Source organism: Pipistrellus kuhlii, unplaced genomic scaffold (assembly GCF_014108245.1).
Source record: "Pipistrellus kuhlii isolate mPipKuh1 unplaced genomic scaffold, mPipKuh1.p scaffold_m20_p_3, whole genome shotgun sequence".
NCBI classification, from domain to species: domain Eukaryota; kingdom Metazoa; phylum Chordata; class Mammalia; order Chiroptera; family Vespertilionidae; genus Pipistrellus; species Pipistrellus kuhlii.
Window position 1 is genome coordinate 10,071,272 of NW_023425529.1, and position 17,102 is coordinate 10,088,373.

The 17,102-nt window shown below is 39.5% G+C and overlaps 1 protein-coding gene and 1 non-coding gene across 14 annotated transcripts in view; both read right to left on the minus strand.

Moving 5' to 3' along the window:
• Positions 1–17,102, minus strand: part of MYBPC1 (myosin binding protein C1) — a 104,528-nt gene that overhangs the window by 16,679 nt on the left and 70,747 nt on the right. For 8 of the 13 annotated variants that reach the window (XR_006742763.1, XM_045587599.1, XM_045587596.1 and 5 more), the window contains 7 exons: positions 16,406–16,573; positions 13,511–13,599; positions 10,354–10,549; positions 9,517–9,656; positions 6,621–6,780; positions 5,024–5,160; positions 2,674–2,860 (listed from right to left, as the gene is read on the minus strand). Coding sequence is in view for 12 of the 13 variants with exons in the window: in XM_045587599.1 (XP_045443555.1) it covers positions 2,674–2,860; positions 5,024–5,160; positions 6,621–6,780; positions 9,517–9,656; positions 10,354–10,549; positions 13,511–13,599; positions 16,406–16,573 (1,077 nt within the window). In the remaining variant the exon portion in view is untranslated. Of the gene's footprint in view, positions 1–212; positions 917–2,673; positions 2,861–5,023; positions 5,161–6,620; positions 6,781–9,516; positions 9,657–10,353; positions 10,550–13,510; positions 13,600–16,405; positions 16,574–17,102 lie in introns of those variants that run through there. The other 5 variants (XM_045587605.1, XM_045587598.1, XM_036459115.2 and 2 more) reach the window with 2 other exon arrangements.
• Positions 3,051–3,183, minus strand: LOC118731032. The gene has a single exon (XR_004991734.1). It is a non-coding gene; the product is annotated as a small nucleolar RNA SNORA66 (small nucleolar RNA).

A 17,102-nucleotide genomic window follows, 5' to 3' on the forward strand; every position in this document is an offset into this window, starting at 1 on the left:
TTTGAAAGCTTACATTACCTCTGGGAATTCAGAGAGTGCATATGATAAACGCAGGCATAGATCTACATAATTAGAGTTTACATCAAGTTTCTTACCCATCCCCAAAGAACTCCCCTTCCCCTCCAAAGAACTTCTTAATCCACTCTTCCAAATAGGGGAGAAATCATACACATACTATCAAACTCGTTTAATGCTTAATACATTTAATAACGGGACCTAGAATTTTCTCTCCATTTAAGTTTGTGAGTATATGAAACACTTTTGGTCCCATGGAAATACCTAAAATGTCCAACAGAACGATGGGTTACAGATACTGGTAAATTTTTCATGGGAAAGTCTTTACTATGAAAGTTTCTAAATGTTGAATCTGTTTTTACTTGTGACCTTTCCCTATCAAAAATACTAGGAACACTTTTTCTACAGCTTAGCAATATAACAAGATTCAGTTTTCTGAATTTCAACACAAATCTAAGAAAACCACACTGGAAACTATCTTGAAGGAAGATCGTATTTCTTTACATGTGAAAAATGCAATTATTATAGAAATGTCATTGGTCCCCAGATGTTGATAATCTTACATCTAAAATATGGTACCTTCAAATGCAGCCTTCTAGCTTTATTTATGGGGACCTGTGCTATGGTAGGTTTCTGACAAAACTTAGTTCCTAATTACTTAATAACCTTGAATAATTTGGCCTTCCTAGTTCATGGCATAAACACTGTATGCCATGAGCTGCTAAAAAAAAATATAATGAGAAGCAAATGAGAAAGTCAAGCTTTACATGCAAAGTGCGATTTCATGTAAGAGGAATGGAACAGGAAGTAGAAATATCCGGTGCGATATGAATTTTTAAAACCTGTTGCTGCCCCGCCAGGAACAGTGGTTCTCCAGGGGAATATACTCCTTGATATATCACTGTAGAATTAGAATATTTGTACCAATATTTATTTGTTCTCAGTTCACATTTTCACCTTTATTTTTACAGTTTAACTTGATTTAAGTCACTTATTATCAGATAACAATCTGATGATAAACAAACTTGGCTTTACTTTTAGGAGCCAAAACTTTTACCCATACAGTATGTTGCAACTGATATCTTACTATGAACGTATGTACTAGAACACGTTATTTCTATTATTAAATTATCATATAATTCACTATGCAACTACATAATTAATATATCATCTGTATATACATGACATTGTTATCTTTTAGGAAGAACCCCAAATGTTGAACCATTTATGAAATCATCATTTTATATCATTAACAACAATCAGTTATTTTCAAAACACGCAGAAGTTGCAATAGGCTTTTGTTTTTATTTTTATTTTTGGATGCAGAAACATAAGTACCAACAGTACCTTGGAATTATTAAGCCTAAGAGTTTAGAAACATAAGAGTATTGCAACTGGGACCATAATCTGCATTTAAAGCTAATAAAAACTAAAAAGTAATGTTTACCTTTGTAGGCACTATCTCAAGAGTAAGCTTTAAAATTATTCTAAGGATATTATGTTTTAAACTTTTTTTCTCTCTCACTCAATTATGAATCTATTGTATAGATTACCACAGGACTGACAGAGATCAGAAGAGAAAGAATAATATATTTTTCAAAAAGTTACAAAAGGAATTTTTTCAATAAGTTTCAAAACTATTTTATACTAAATTTAGGACTAAAAACTTTTTTAACATAAGTATGCTAAGCATTTACTGTTTTTCCAATAAATAGATGTTATAAGATTATCTTTCTGACTTTTAAATAATAATTTCTTCATTATAGAGATGTAGAGAAAAGACTTTGGCTGTCATAGGAAGGCAAGGTAATACAATACAAATGAGAGAAAAGATATTAAAATCGTGTCACCTATTATCTCATGGTGTCCCAAAGTAGGTTTTGATTGCCAAGAAAAAAAACTTTAATATACAAATTATATTAAATTAATATAAAAACTGATTAAGACAACAAGTTATGCTGAAACTTTTCTACCACATCAATCCTTATATGTTTTCTTAATTTACATTGGTAGAAAACTAGTATAAATGAAATGTACATCTGTAAATGGAGGTTCTCTATTCAGATTTTAAAAGCAACTGGTTAAAATAAGCAGATGCTATATTCCACCTAAGTAATAGTTTACACCAAATTAGCAAACTTACCCATATGTATTGAAAGTTTCACAAAACAGTAAACTAATTAAATATAGTGTAAATTTATATCTTTAGATAAGTTTTGCCCTAGGCTTATATTTATAGGTGGACTATGTCACCAAAATAATACTCTCTTGACTTCATTTATTCTCACCATGCTGTACACATACCAGCATTTCACTGTAATTATTATTTCTTTAATTAACAAGAATTACAAGAGATAGAGCTAAGTCTACTTAACAAGACAAACAAACTTCACAAATAAGTCAAAGGTGGGTAGGGGAGGCTGGGGGAAGGTCAATTGGAAAAAAAGGAGACATATGTACTACTATTTATAATACTTCAAACAATAATAAAAAAAGAGTGAATGCAAGATGTAAAAATGTATTCTCTATCCCAATTCTCTTGCCCCTTCCTCCTCCACCCCAGAACATTTTGGCAAAAAATTTGGATTTTTCAGGAAGCACAATAATTAAATGGTTTTCTTTCATTTTATCCTACACCCGAGGTCTTGGATGTCATACCTTTCACCTCCAGTTTGCATTCGACCTCCACTGTCCCAAGGCTATTGACTGCTTTGCAGCAGTAAGTGCCTCCGTCGTAGGAGCTGGGCTTGCGGATCTCCAGTGTGCAGACCCCTTGGTTGCTGAACATCCTGTATCTTGGGTCATCCACGATAGCAACTTTGTTTTTCATCCAGGTTATTTTGGGCTGAAATTAATATTGAAGTAAATTAAGTTGAAACATATTTGTATTTAGCATATTAACAGGCCATCAAAGCAGTGACAGAATTTTAAACATAGCTGAGAGAGAACATCTCAGAAGAATCCACAGTTTCTCTCAAATTAAACTCTACTTAGTGATTGGCAAGAGAGCAAATGAGCAGTTCTTTTTTTCTTTACATTGTACTAGGATAGAATGGGCCACCTCAGTAGCTTCTGGGGCTAATATATTTCTATCACCACAATAAACTCAGCAAACCTGGTTCCCTTCACTTCTGCAACATCATGCAGAGTTAGCGATCAAGTTTGCACATGAACGGTTCTGAAGAAGTAAGCCAGGTTTGTTCACAGGACAGTTCTGGGGCAAACTTCCCAGGAGGATTCAATTGCATTTGAATTTGATCTATAGGTCCATGAGGTTAACTCATCCACTATACACTGAGTGGCCAGATTATTGTGATCTCTGAATGCATAATAATCTGTCCACTCAGTGTATATCCTATATAATAAAAGGCTAATATACAAACTGTCCCCTTGACCAGGAGTTTGACCAGTAGGCAGGCCAGCCAATCCCCCATGTCCTCTCCCCCTGGCCAGGCTGGTCGGACCCCACCCATGTATGAATTCATGCACTGGGCCTCTAATATATATATATTAATATATACGGCCTCTAATATATACATTTACATATATATATATATATATATATATATATATATATATATATATACACACACACACACACATATATATATATACACTGAGTGGCCAGATTATGTGTTCAAAGATCAATCATAATAATCTGTCCACTCAGTGTATATTGTTGGACATTTTTCAGAGAATCCCCATAAGATGTCATAACCATCAAATTTCCTCACTTTATTTTCCTGATATCTTTTTCTAGTTATTTGTGGGCTACTTATGCCTCCTCACCATTTAATCTGTCCTCTGACATCTGACATCTGTTTTCATCATCTGGTGGCAATGAATCTTCTCCAACCAGATAATTCAAGATCTATGATAACCTAATCACCCAGGGAGGTAACTCCATTCTCCTTCACCCCTCAACTATATCTAACATCACTGACCCCCCAGTCCTTATTCATAGGGTCTTCCCCTTTCTTATGTGAGTGCATAGCCTCCTCATTTCCTCTTCTGCCTCTTATATGATTTTGCTTTTTCAGACCTTAGAGATGGCCCCTCTCTTTCTTCTTCACACTATTCTTTCTTCCTTCTACCTTTCAAGTGGAAGTATTCATTGAGGCTCACTTGGTCCTGGGCTTTTTCCTCATTACTCTCTTTCCTCAATGGTATTCCTTTCTAATGACTCCAAGGGATGGATTGTACCTCCCATCTGCCCCTATTTCTGGAGACTTCTAAACTGAGGGTCATAGCCTTGGCCTTTTTCTAAGCTCCAGTGAACTTCTCCTCTACCTACTGATCATTCCTACTTGGAAGGACCAACATCACTTCCAATTAATCACAAATTCAGAATCTTCCTCCTATCCTCAGTTTGGCTTTTCTCTGACTTTCCTATTTCTGTTCATGGTACATGTGAAAAAAATACCACTGTTTGCAATTTTTCAAATTCTAGGGCTCCTTCCCTCAGTGCCACACAGATAAATGTCTCCATGGACAACATTCATTAACTTGGTTGTCCTTTTCAAATGCCAACAACATGAAACCTTCAAACCTTCCTAACTCTCTTCTGTTAGATGTGATTTCTCCCTTCCAAGTACTCTGTACCCTTAATGTAGCTTACTCTACATTCTGCCTTGCATTCTAGTATCATCATTTATCTTAATCTAATAGAGAAAACTTGATGAATCAACATTTCCACCTAATTTTTCAGGTAAAACAATATTACTTCCGTCTCCTCACCTCTCCATCCTTTTTAAAATAGATGATTTGGTTTTTCCTTAGAATGAATTCCTTATGTAGTAAAGAAATGTAAACAGTTTTTACTTCTTAAATTAGTGTACCTAATTTTCCAACAATACCACCCTCCAACCCCAGGATAAGACACAACTAGCAGTTGAAGAGTCTGTTTTTATTCTTATTTATATTTATAGCATGGCAAATACAAAAGGGAGAGTTTCGCGTTAATTCTTCAGTTTAACTAATGTGATTTAAAAACTAACAAACATGGTACCTTGGGATTTCCTCTCACACTGCAGTTCAGAGTGGCATTGTACCCAGCTACTGCATAGGTGTTGACCAAAGGCTGAGTGAACATGGGCGCCTCTGTGAAATCGAAGTCTTCATACACTGGATTTTTGTAGACTTTACCTTAAAAACAAGCATTAAAATACACAATTTGGCCTGAGACTATATTATTCTTGGCATACTTTACTCGCCAGGAAAACTTCTCTGAACTTAGAAAAAAAACAAAAACCCAAACATGTAAAAACACAAGTGAATACCACACAGCATTTATTCTGGAGGGCACACATACCCCACAGGGGGCAGAGTGGTCATCTGAAACTGAAACAAATATTGAGAAGAAATTGGTGTCAGAGTATTTTGATCAACAATGCACTTTACTGTGACAGTGATGAGGAAATGAAATGATAGGCATGGAATTCAGCCTCACCCATTTCATGGGTCTCATGTGTAGCTACTTTGAAGGTGTCTAAGAATAGAAGTAACCCACGCTCAATAAGTCAGTACCTACTTTTTCCTATCCTTGTGAATTTAGGCATTTATATACCTACTGCCCAGAAGTTGGAATGAATTACAGCTTACATTTTTAAAAAATACAATAATAATATAATTTTCCTCTAAAAATTTTTACTTTTAAATTTATTACTGGACATTTTTACCATAATTTAAAAATATGTGTTTATAATTTCTTATTTCCTTTCACCACATTTCTTTTTCTTTCAGTCTTCTCTAGCTACTGAAAACCAGTCTCCAGATGTCTAGTTGTGGAATTGTGATTTATAATAAGAAACATACATTTGGTCTTGATCCCCATTTCTGGCACAGAGTTCCTAAAACCCTTGACATTTCTTAAGCAAGGAGAGCTTTTAAAATGTCTTTTGTTATGTTAATGAGGTAGCACTTGACACACACACACACACACACACACACACACACACACACTGCCACCTAGGGACTGGTTGCCAAAGGAACCAATCTTGTGATTAGTGGGTTGGGACTTTTAGTCTCCAAGGAGGAGAGAGGGGCTGGAGATTTAATCAACCTATGGCTGTGCAATGAAGCCTCACTAAAAACCAAAGAGGATCTGCTTGTAGAGCTTCTGAATTGGTGAACACTGGGAGATTCTAGGAGAGTGATGGCTCTCCCAGAGCTTGGAAACCGTGCCCATTCACCATCCTTTGCCTGTGCCCCTCTCCCATCTGGATGTTCCTGAGTTATAATCTTTTCTATTAAACCAGTGATACAGTGGATAGAATGTTTCTCTGAGTTCTGTGAGCTACTCTAGAGAGTTAACCAAACCTGAGGAGGGGGTCATTGCAATCTCTGGTTTATAGCCTGTCAGTCAGAAGCACAGGAGACAGTTTGGACTTGCAATTGGCGTTTGAAGTGGGAGGTGGGACATTCTTATGGGACTGAGCCTGGAACCCGTAGGATCTGATGCTATCTCTGGGTAATGTCAGAGTGGAGTGGAATTGTGGGACATCCAGCTGGAGTCTAAGACTTGTTTGGTGTTAGGGAAACTTCCTCAAACCTCCACTCACTGGAAATGGGTGAGAGCCCCCTTTATCAGCCCGCTGCTAACTCACCATCCTTGGCGATCACAGCGCTCTCTTTAGTCATTGTTGCATTCTCACTGAGGCCACACATGTTTTCAGCAAAGACCCGGAAGTAATATTCATTGCCTATGACCAGTTCAGTGATGGTGGCATGGGTGCGGTGATAGTGCTCAATGACAGTGAACCATTCCTGAAAAAAAACAAAACAAAAACAAAACAATTTGAGGAAAATCACCTAAAAATACACAACTATTCCAACCTTTGATTAGAATAAATAACAGTGATGTTTCATTCACTAAAATAAAAATAGCACTAATTTTTATCTTGAGAGCAATAACTATGTACGTTTAATTTATGTAATACTTTATAATTGGTTTATACTTGTATAATTTAATCTTCATTTATATATTAGAATCATATATCCTAGATGTCAACTACTACCTTTATACTTTTCTCATAACTGTATAGTCTGTCATCTCTATCAATCTACTTGTCTACTTATCTATCTTTTGTATAACAAGATATAATTATAACATTTCATTGCCAGTATATTTATTCTGAGATGTTACTAAATCATCAGAGAAAAATTGAAATTGTTCAACACCTAGTATTATCAACACAGATTCTTTTAGGTCTTTGCTCAGATCTCACCTCCTCCCTAATTGTTCAGCCTTCCATTGCTCTACTAAGTCCACACTCTGTTACCTTAATCTGGAGAAGTTTTCTTTACAGCACTTGCCACCTTAAATTATATATTTACTGTTTGACTTGTTTATTCTAAGCTACAGTCCGGAGGAGAACCCTCAGTGTTAAGGAAATTCAAGACATGCCGTACTTCCCTTGCAAAGCCATCCATTGACCCAGCTCTCAAGCTGCCCACATTTCAATAAAAGATGTTGCTTTAAAGGACAAATCTCACTTTGTCACAAAACAACCATCCAGCAGAGGGGGAAAACACGCTAGAAACAGTGTATGAAAAGGTGGGGCTTAAATGGCTCTTCCCAACTCTCCTCCCTTGTTCAATTAACACTATGTAATTTGCCAAAACCGGTTTGGCTCAGCGGATAGAGTGTCGGTCTGTGGACTGAAGGGTCCTGGGTTCTATTCTGGTCAGGGGCATTGGTTGCAGCACAGCCCTGGCGTGGGATGTGCAGGAGGCAGCTGGTTGATGTCTCTCTCTCATCGATGTTTCTAGCTCTCTATCTCTCTCTTCTCCCTTCCTCTCTGTAAAAAAATCAATAAAATATATTTTTTTAAAAAGTGTAAATATAGCTGCATCAAATTAAAAAAAAAAACACTATGTAATTTCATAACCTATGTTCTTCCTGCTATCTATTGGTGAAAATGTTTAAAGACTTCTTATTGAGGGTGGGAGGAGGTAGAAGATGGTAAAGGGGGGATAAATGGTGATGGGAGGAGACTTGAGTTGGGGTGTTGAACACACAATACAATATACATACAGATGATGTGTTATAGAAATGTCCACCTGGAACCTATATAATTTTATCAATCAATGTCATCCCAATAAATTCAATAGATGTTTTTCTCTTCCTATGAGAGTGAAAAATGGCTCTATGCCATTGTATGACCAAACTTTCATTGAATCCTTCATTCACTTACAGGCAGGTTGTAGTGGATGGATTCAGATTCAGGAAGACTGACACTCTAACATTTGAAATCTATTGATTTCAAGCAAGTCATTTATACTTTCTGAGCCTCAGTTTCCTCACCTATAAAATATGGATAGTAATAATTCACACTCCAACTGAGTTTCTTCTTTTTTTAAAAAATTATATTTTTTAATTGATTTCAGAGAGGAAGGGAAAGGGAGAGAGAGAGAAACATCAATGATGAGAGAGAACCATTGATTGACTGCTTCTTGCATACCCCCAATTGGGGATCTAGCCCACAGCCTGAGCATGAGCCCTGACTGGAAATTGAACCAGTACCTCCTGGTTCATAGGTCGATGCTCAACCACTGAGCCACACTGGCCGGGCTGAGTTTCTTCTTGAACGCCCTAAGCTCCTTCCTTCCTCAGGACCTTTGCACATGTTGTTCCCTTAGAGTATTTCTTTTCGAACTAGCAACCATGCTATTCAAACATTTATTCTACAAGAAGAAAAAGTTGCAAGGGTGTAAATCTGAGTCAGAATCCAGAGTGAGTAAATATTTGCTGAACAAATGAATCTATAAAATTCTATTAAGCATTCTATCAGGTGCTTTTATTTTTGATTATTATTACTAGAGGCACAGTGCATGAAAATTCATGCAATGGAGGGGGAGTCCCTCAGCCCCACCCTGCCCTCTCCACAGTCCAGGAGCCCTCAGGGGCGGGAGGTGACCCGGTGATCAGGGAAGGCGACACCCCCATCATACCTCTGCTGCTGCCACTGCCAGCAGCACAAGCCTTTGCCAGCCCTGGTTATCTGAGCCTTGGGTGGCCCTCGGGGGCTGGGCATCCTCCATCTGAGGCTTGCCTGTGCCTTGGGCCGGCCCTGGAGCAGCTGGGGGCTGAGGGGACTGGGGACTCTGGAGGCAGGTGCTGCAGGCCTGATGCCCTGGTGGGGCTGAGGGGACTGAGTGACACCATTTTGTGGCTGTGGGCACCGCCATCTTTTGTGAGGGTGTGACAGTCAATTAGCATATTCCCTCCTTATTAGATAGGATTATTATTATTATTATTATTATTATTTTAGCTTCATGATAACCAAGCAAAGTAAGTATTCATGAACCTACATGATAGACAAGAAAGATGGAGATCAAAATGATGTCCATGTGCATGTGGTCTTAAGCAGCAATGCTAGGATTCAAGTCTGACTCTTAAGTCAGCTCATCTCTCCACGGCCCCATGGGTTCCTCATGAGAGAGGACCTCCTGGTGAAATGTGATTTTGCTGCTGCCGAACCAGAGAAAGCCAGGCCTTACCATGCTCTTCTTGTCAGCCTTCTGGATCGTGTACCCTGTGATGGCTGCATTTCCATCGTCCTTTGGTGGTGTCCATGTTAGGGCAACATTCTCTCCCCAGACATCCTCAATCTTCACAAGTTGGGGTGGACCCGGGCGGTCTGCAGGATAAATTCACAGCATCACTGGAAGGTCACTTTCCCTCCCAGCCTAGCATTGCTTCAGGAGGATATTTTAAAACGTCCCTCCCTCCCTGCCTCTCTACCCACATTTCTTGTACCATTCCTAAACTTCAGAGAAGTGGAATGCATTCTAGCTAAGCTTATCTGGAAACATGATTTTCATCTTCCTGGGGGAAAAAGGATTTTGAAAAGAAAATTAAAATGAAATCTCAGACCTTATTAACTAGCCCTCCAGGGCAGCCCTACTAGTATTGGATCACGAGGGTATGCTGCCTAATTGGGAACGAAAGCTGATACTGCCTGCATCCAGAATCTACAATGTTTTCTATGCAAGAATTCAACACAGCAAGTAGTTCTATTGCTGAGAAATAGAAACAGAGTAGGAGACGACTGGATTATCAAGCAAGACAGATGTTTTCCACTAAAAAAGTATATCCATTAATTTTCTTTACTATAGACGCCCTGTCTTCCATGATTAATCCTTTTATTGAAAAATTGTTCGGAAATGCTAACAAATCTTACTGATTTATGTTAAGAAATTTAAAAAAAAAAAAAAAAAAAAAGAATTTCATGCAGAGCCAACCTCACACAAATTGTTGCTTTAGCCTTATTGACACGGACAATTAGTACAAATCCTGAGCTGACAGGACGTTCTCGTTCCTTCTCCCGAACCTACCCACGATCTGGATGTCGATTGACGCGCTTTCCACGAATTTCTCCACTTTGACCTCCAGATCGTATTTCCCTGAGTGGCTCCTCTCCGCTTTTCTGATAAATACGATCGTGTCAGTCTCAGAGTTGCGAATGTTGATTTGATTTTTATCAATTTCGGCTCCGTCCTTCTTCCAAGTTAATTCTGGCCTTGGTTTTCCCTAAAAAGGAAGACAGAGAAAGTGGAGGGGGAGGGAAATCAGATTGCCTCAATGTTCGTTTTTTTCTACTGTTACAAGAAAATGACAGTGTCTTGCTCCGTTCAAGGCAAAGTTGGCAAAGAGCCTGGTGGTGGGCAACTACAGCAGCAACAGTATTTCTCGCTGCCTTAGTTATATTCTGCGTACAAGGCACTGCATTAGGTACATGAAGTTTATTATTTCCCGTAATCTTCAGATCAAGACAGTATCATTATCCTCATTTTTTTGGATGAGCAGTTAAATGACTTGCCCTAGGCCTTGCAGCTAAGAAAGCATTAGAAGCAGGTTTTACTGCCGGATCTTCTCTAGCTCCAAAGGCTGCACAGCACAGCATAATGGCCAAGAGCATGGGCCTCTGGGGCCCTGGAGTCTATATTTGGACTCTGATTCCACCACTGAATAGCTGTGTCTCCTTGGGCAAGTTACTTCAACTCTCTGTGCCTCAATTTCCCAAGTTGTAAAACAAGAACAAGGACAGTACTGCCTCCCATGGGGGTTATAAAGGTAAGTTCTTTGAAAGCTTCTGTATACTATGTTTTATTAATACCTAAATGTGAGTTATTATTTTACCTTTTATTCCAACTCACTTCAGACTTTTTATAATTCTTCTCTCTCTCTCTCTCTCTCTCTCTCTCTCTCTCTCTCTCTCTCTCTCTCTCTCTCTCTCTTTCTTTTATAGGTGTTGAAACTATTCTCTCAAAGCAGATTTTGTATCCAGCTAGAGTGGCTCAGTAGTTGAGTGTTGACTTATGAACTGGGAGGTTGCGTTCTGATTCCCAATCAGGGCACATGCCCAGGTTTTGGGTTCAATCCCCAGTGGAAGATGTGAAGAGGCAGCCAATCAATGGTTTTCTCTCATTGATTCCCCCCCCGCCCCCCCTTCTTTCTCTCTTCCTCTACCTTCCTCTCCAAAATCAATCAACCTAAAAAAAACAGACTTTGAGCAATTATAATCTCACTCACAGACATGCGTTTCAGTTTATATGATAAAGAAACTTCCTAGGATTTCTGAGCTCCCAGGCTCACCCGAAGGTGGGAACCAAACATTCATTCAGTCTGGTGTGTCACAGCCTTCCTACGGCTCCTAGTGGGACTTATTGATAGGCTATGATTAGGAATGTGAAAGACACACATCAAACCCCCACCCACAGAGCTGGAAAATGGCTGGGGGTGCTTAGACTTGCACATGGAAAGTAGAGAACAATATGGTTAAGATAAGGAAAATAAATTCCAGGTCTTTCCTTAAATGTATGCTCTGAACTACTGGAGGAGGAGGAGGAGTTATTGAGTTCTCTGATAACCTATAAAGTAGGAAAAGCACTGGATTAAGTGTCAGGAGACATGGACTCTGCTCTTGGTACTGCCACTTAATTGCTGGGTGCCCTTGGGCAAGTCACTTAACTTCTCTGACCATCAGTTCCTTCTCTTTTCAAATAAGGATAAAGAAATCTGCCCTTCCTGCCTCACAAGATATTTCTTCCAGTTAAATGAGAAAATGCTTATGAGAATCTAGAGGTTATACAAACATGGAGCAGTCTTGTCAGCCCCCCTGCTGGCAGTTAAGCAGCCCCTGGGAGGCCATACCTGCGAGGTCCCTGTTCTCATGCTCTTTCCTTTCCCAGACCCAGTGACAGAAATGAAACACCCAAGATCTGGGAACTGGGATGAGCCCTAGAGGTAGAAATGATTCAGCAGTCTACGGCCATACCACCCTAAACGCGCCCGATCTCGTCTGATCTCAGAAGCTAAGCAGGGTCGGGCCTGGTTAGTACTTGGATAGGAGAAATGATTCAGCAGCTCCAGTCCAGTGCTGGGGCTGGGTCCTGAGGGTTGGCTTGTCTAACTCCTGCTTTTGTGTGAGGCTGCAGAGGAGAGAAGTGGGGGGAACCTGCCAAGTCATCTCCCCCTCTGCTGTGTTTACACTCACGTCCTCCCTGGCTTTCATTCTCATCTCACGCATGGTGTGTGTGGAAGATAACAAACTGCCTCTTCTAAGGTGTGGGCCCTATGGCTGGAGTTGTCTGTCAGCTTGGTTTTCATGGGGCTTGAGTTTAAATGAACTGTGTGTGTGTGTGTGTGTGTGTGTGTGTGTTTTCAAGTTTGCACAAGGGCCTACATTCTAAGGCCATGCTGTCTGATATAAGAACAACATGTGGCTAGTTAAACTGAAATTAGCTTTAATTTTTAAAATATTGAAAATTCACAGTAGTTCCTAGTTGCACATTTCAAGTGTTCAACAGCCATATTTCGCTGCTGGTTATCATGTTGGTGAGCGCATATATAAATATTTCCTCCATCACAGAAAGTTCCATTAAAAAGAGGCAAAAAAAAAAAAATGTCAAATAAGTAAGGATGTGATGATGCAGTGTGTGTGTGAGAGAGAGACCAAAATTGACTACTGCAGGCAAAGTCTACTTAATCTTATAAACAACAAATTCTTTCGATGGAGCAATGAGTTAACAAGGTTCACAGTTTTTTTTTTGGTTAGTGGCATTGAAACATCAAATTTCAGTAATGTCCTTCATTGGAATTCTGCTTGGGGTAATTTGGGGTAATTGTGAGAGGTGATCCCACGTTTTCCTGAGAACTTCACTGCGAATGAAGGTCAGTTTAACAGACGTGTAAGGCCGGAAAGAGTCTCTAAAATTTTTTTGTTTTGGTTTCTCCTCGATGTTGCCTCCCTTCCCCACCAGAGTCCCAGAGCTTCAGGTCTCATTTGTGTCATGCAGAAGAAAAAGCTATGACAGTTTTATAGATTTCTCTTTTACTGCAGGAGATCACTACTCCCCAAATCTCTTCCCATTTAGCTTCTCCCTTGGAGGAACTCCTGAGTCCTGATGAACATCAACACTAGAGCATCCCCCCTGTCTTCTTAAACACCCCAGCGTTGAGAGAGAAAATGAGCGAGCCCTGAACCGTTACCTGGAAAGGTATCACCAGGTTGACAGCTTCTCCAACTCTGCGGATATAGGTTTGCTTCAGGTGCCGTGGGATGCGAATCTTTGGAGGCTCTGCGAGAGAGGAGCAAAGCACAATTCTGTGATCAGTCTAGTGCACGGGGAAATAGCCTTATATTGGCATGCTGACATGACATTCACTGCTCGTCTCTGCAGTAAAACTTAGATGGGCCCCTAACAGATAATATAGGGCAGTGATCGGCAAACTCATTAGTCAACAGAGCCAAATAGCAACAGTACGACGATTGAAATTTCTTTGGAGAGCCAAATATTTTAAACTTAAACTTCTTCTAATGCCACTTCTTCAAAATAGACTCGTCCAGGCCGTGGTATTTTATGGAAGAGCCACACTCAAGGGTCCAAAGAGCCGCATGTGGCTAGTGAGCCACAGTTTGCCTACCACGGATATAGGGTAACTCTGGTTCCAATTCTTTTCTTCCAAGAAATGTTTTAATAGTTTAACACACACACACACAAAATTATCCTTAATCTCTTTGATTTTATTGCAACTTCCTATTTTTATTGCCATTATAAGCCTAAAGCAACTTTATAGAAAAACACCAAATTTTCTCTTGGAACCTTATACATATTGGGTCGGCAGCTAAGTAATTGCGGATTTTTTAAAGAAAATCAAAGACAATTTTTTCATGGAACTAAATAACTTTATTCTGTAATGTATTGCCCATTTTGATCAATGAACTTTTGCCATCTTTCAGGCAGCATCATAATCCCACGTTCAAAAAACTTCTGGTTTTTATTAGCAAAAAACTGAATCAGGTACGATTTGACATCATCATCATTATTGAAATTTTTACCATTCAAGGAGTTTTGTAAAGATCGAAACAAAAAGTAATCAGATGGTGCAAGGTCAGGACTATATGGTGGATGTGGCAAAACATCCCAACCAAGCTCCATTAATTTTTGCCGAGTGACCAAAGATGTGTGTGGCCTTGCATTGTCATGATGGAATACAACACCTTTTCGATTTGTCAATTCGGGCCGCTTTTCTTCAACTGCATTGTTTAATTTCGTTAGTTGTTCAATGTAGACATCAGAATTGGTCGTTCGCTTGGGTGGTAAGAGTTCAAAGTAGACAATTCCTTTGTAATCCTACCAAACTGATAACAAAAACTTCTTTTGATGAATATCAGCTTTTGATGTTGTTTGAGTTGGTTCACCTGGCCTGCTCCACGATCTTTTCCGCTTGATATTGTTGTAAACAACCCATTTTTCATCGCCAGTTATCAGTCGTTTTAAAAATGGATCATTTTCATTACGTTTCTTTAGCAAATCGCAGCTGCTAATGCGTTGCGTTAACTGTGATTCTTTCAGTTCGTGAGGAACCCATGTATCGAGTTTTTTAACATAGCCAAGTTGTTTTAAGTGATTTTCAATGCATGTATGTGATACATGAAGCTTCTCTGCAATCTCACATGTTGTACTATGACAGTCCAAATTGATTATTGCTTTGATTAGGGCGTCATCAACTTCAACTGGACCACCAGAGCGTTTTGCATCTTTGAGTGAAAAATCACCAGAACAAAATTTGGCAAACCAATTTTGACACTGCCGTTCTTTTAAGGCTTCGTCACCATAAACAGCACATAACTTTTTATGAGCTTGCGATGCGTTTTTCCCTTTGCGGAAATAAAAAAGCAAAATATGACGAAAATGTTCCTTTTGATTTTTCATTTTTCAACGAACGCCAAATGAAAACTACAAAACAGATCAAAAAACTTTTTTATTGATTAACAGCTGAATAGCCAACTATCAAATAACAAAATGTGTTTTACATTTGTACTACGTCTGCAAACCTAAAAATTCAACTGAAGCCATATGTGTGAAACCCGCAATTACTTAGTTGCCGACCCAATATTTCATTGACAAGTTGACAACCAATAGTGTAAATTGTTTTCCTTGAAGTGACAGGCTCACGCCACTTATTTTCTAGAAAATGTCTGCCAGGTAACCAAATCTGACAAGACATTGTTTGTCCCAGGGTCATCTCATGAAACAAGTCACTAGTTCAGCCTCTACTTCAGTTGAAGGCTCTTCCTAGAAGCAACCATTATACTATGGTACACAGCACAGGGCGCCATGCATACTGTGCATTTTATTGTTGCGGAGTATAGGGAAAAAAGTGTACTCAAACACCACGCTTTCATAATACTAATGATTTTATGCCACATCAAGAACACTCCAAGGCAACACTGGCCCTTTTATTTTAGCTGCAAGTGCAATGGTGGGGAGGAAGATAAGAAAGAGTAACAGTCGGTGGCACTGACTTGATCCACACCAAGGCCCCAGCAGTTTTACCCATGACCTCTTTCACACCATTAAAGCAGATGTCTAACAGTGTGTCCAGATTACTAGTTCTCTTTCTCTCTCAAGTCAATGGTAAAGGACCAAGTGAGGCTAACTAACTGGTCCTCATACCAAGTTATAAATCCAGTCTACCCTCCACACTGCCTGAAAAGAGCTGTGTGGTTTTCTATTTATTTATTTATTTTTTAAATAGGTTTTTATTGACTTTAGAGAGAGTGAGAGAGAGAAACTTCAATGAGAGAGAAACATCATGGGATCAGCTGTCTCCTGAACACCACCTACTGGAGATAGAGCCTGAAACCCAGGCATGTGCCCTGACTGGGAATCTAAGCAGTGACCTTTTAGTGCATGGGCCAGTGCTCAACCATTGAGCCATACAGGCTGAACTGTTTTGTAATTTTCAGCTCCCAGGAAGCATGAATACAATATCAAAGACGTGATAACGAAATAGAAAGTTTTGAAGAAGAAAGGGACTTGAGGAATAAAAGCAAATAATGTAAAAGGGAGACACCACGTTGAAAGGCTCACCACCTACCTATGATTTCCTTCACAAGGATGGGCTGAGAGTAGTACTTGGGCTCGCTGGCACCGGCTGCGTTCACAGCCTTCACACGCACAAAGATCTTGGCGTCCGTGGGCAGACCCGTGATGGTGAACTTGGTCTTGTCAATCAGATCTGTGTTGGCAACTATCCAGTCCTCAGCTAAAACCCACAAAAGAAAAAGAAGGCAACGAGGTGTTTAGAGGAACAATAATCTTAACCAGAACAGTCAACTCCAAGTTAGTATTTTACTCATAATTACATCATTTGGCCTGGACTCAGACCACGTGTGTGGCTGGGCATTTTTCATACTTGAAAAATGAAAAATGGCCTTGACCGGCTAATGCAAGTAACAGGAAGAAGGGCAGTCAGGTTCTGTTATTTCTGAAAAAAACTCTATTCAGGAAACTAGGGTCTCTTGCATAATAACTGCCCCAGGGAATTTGGCAGCAGTTGTTCAATGAAAGATGTAACCGTGATATCTAGTCATCCGTGTCCATTAAAGTCCAGAAACACAGGAAAACGTTATTCTTATGAATGAGAGACAGAATGATGTAGTAACTTTCCAGTCATATAATCTCTCTGGCTAATCAGATGCTAGTTTATTACTATGAGATGCAAACACGAGGACAGGGAATCTGATCATGCTCCCATTTATGAAGACAATAACCACGAAGCGCAGGGGCCCAGA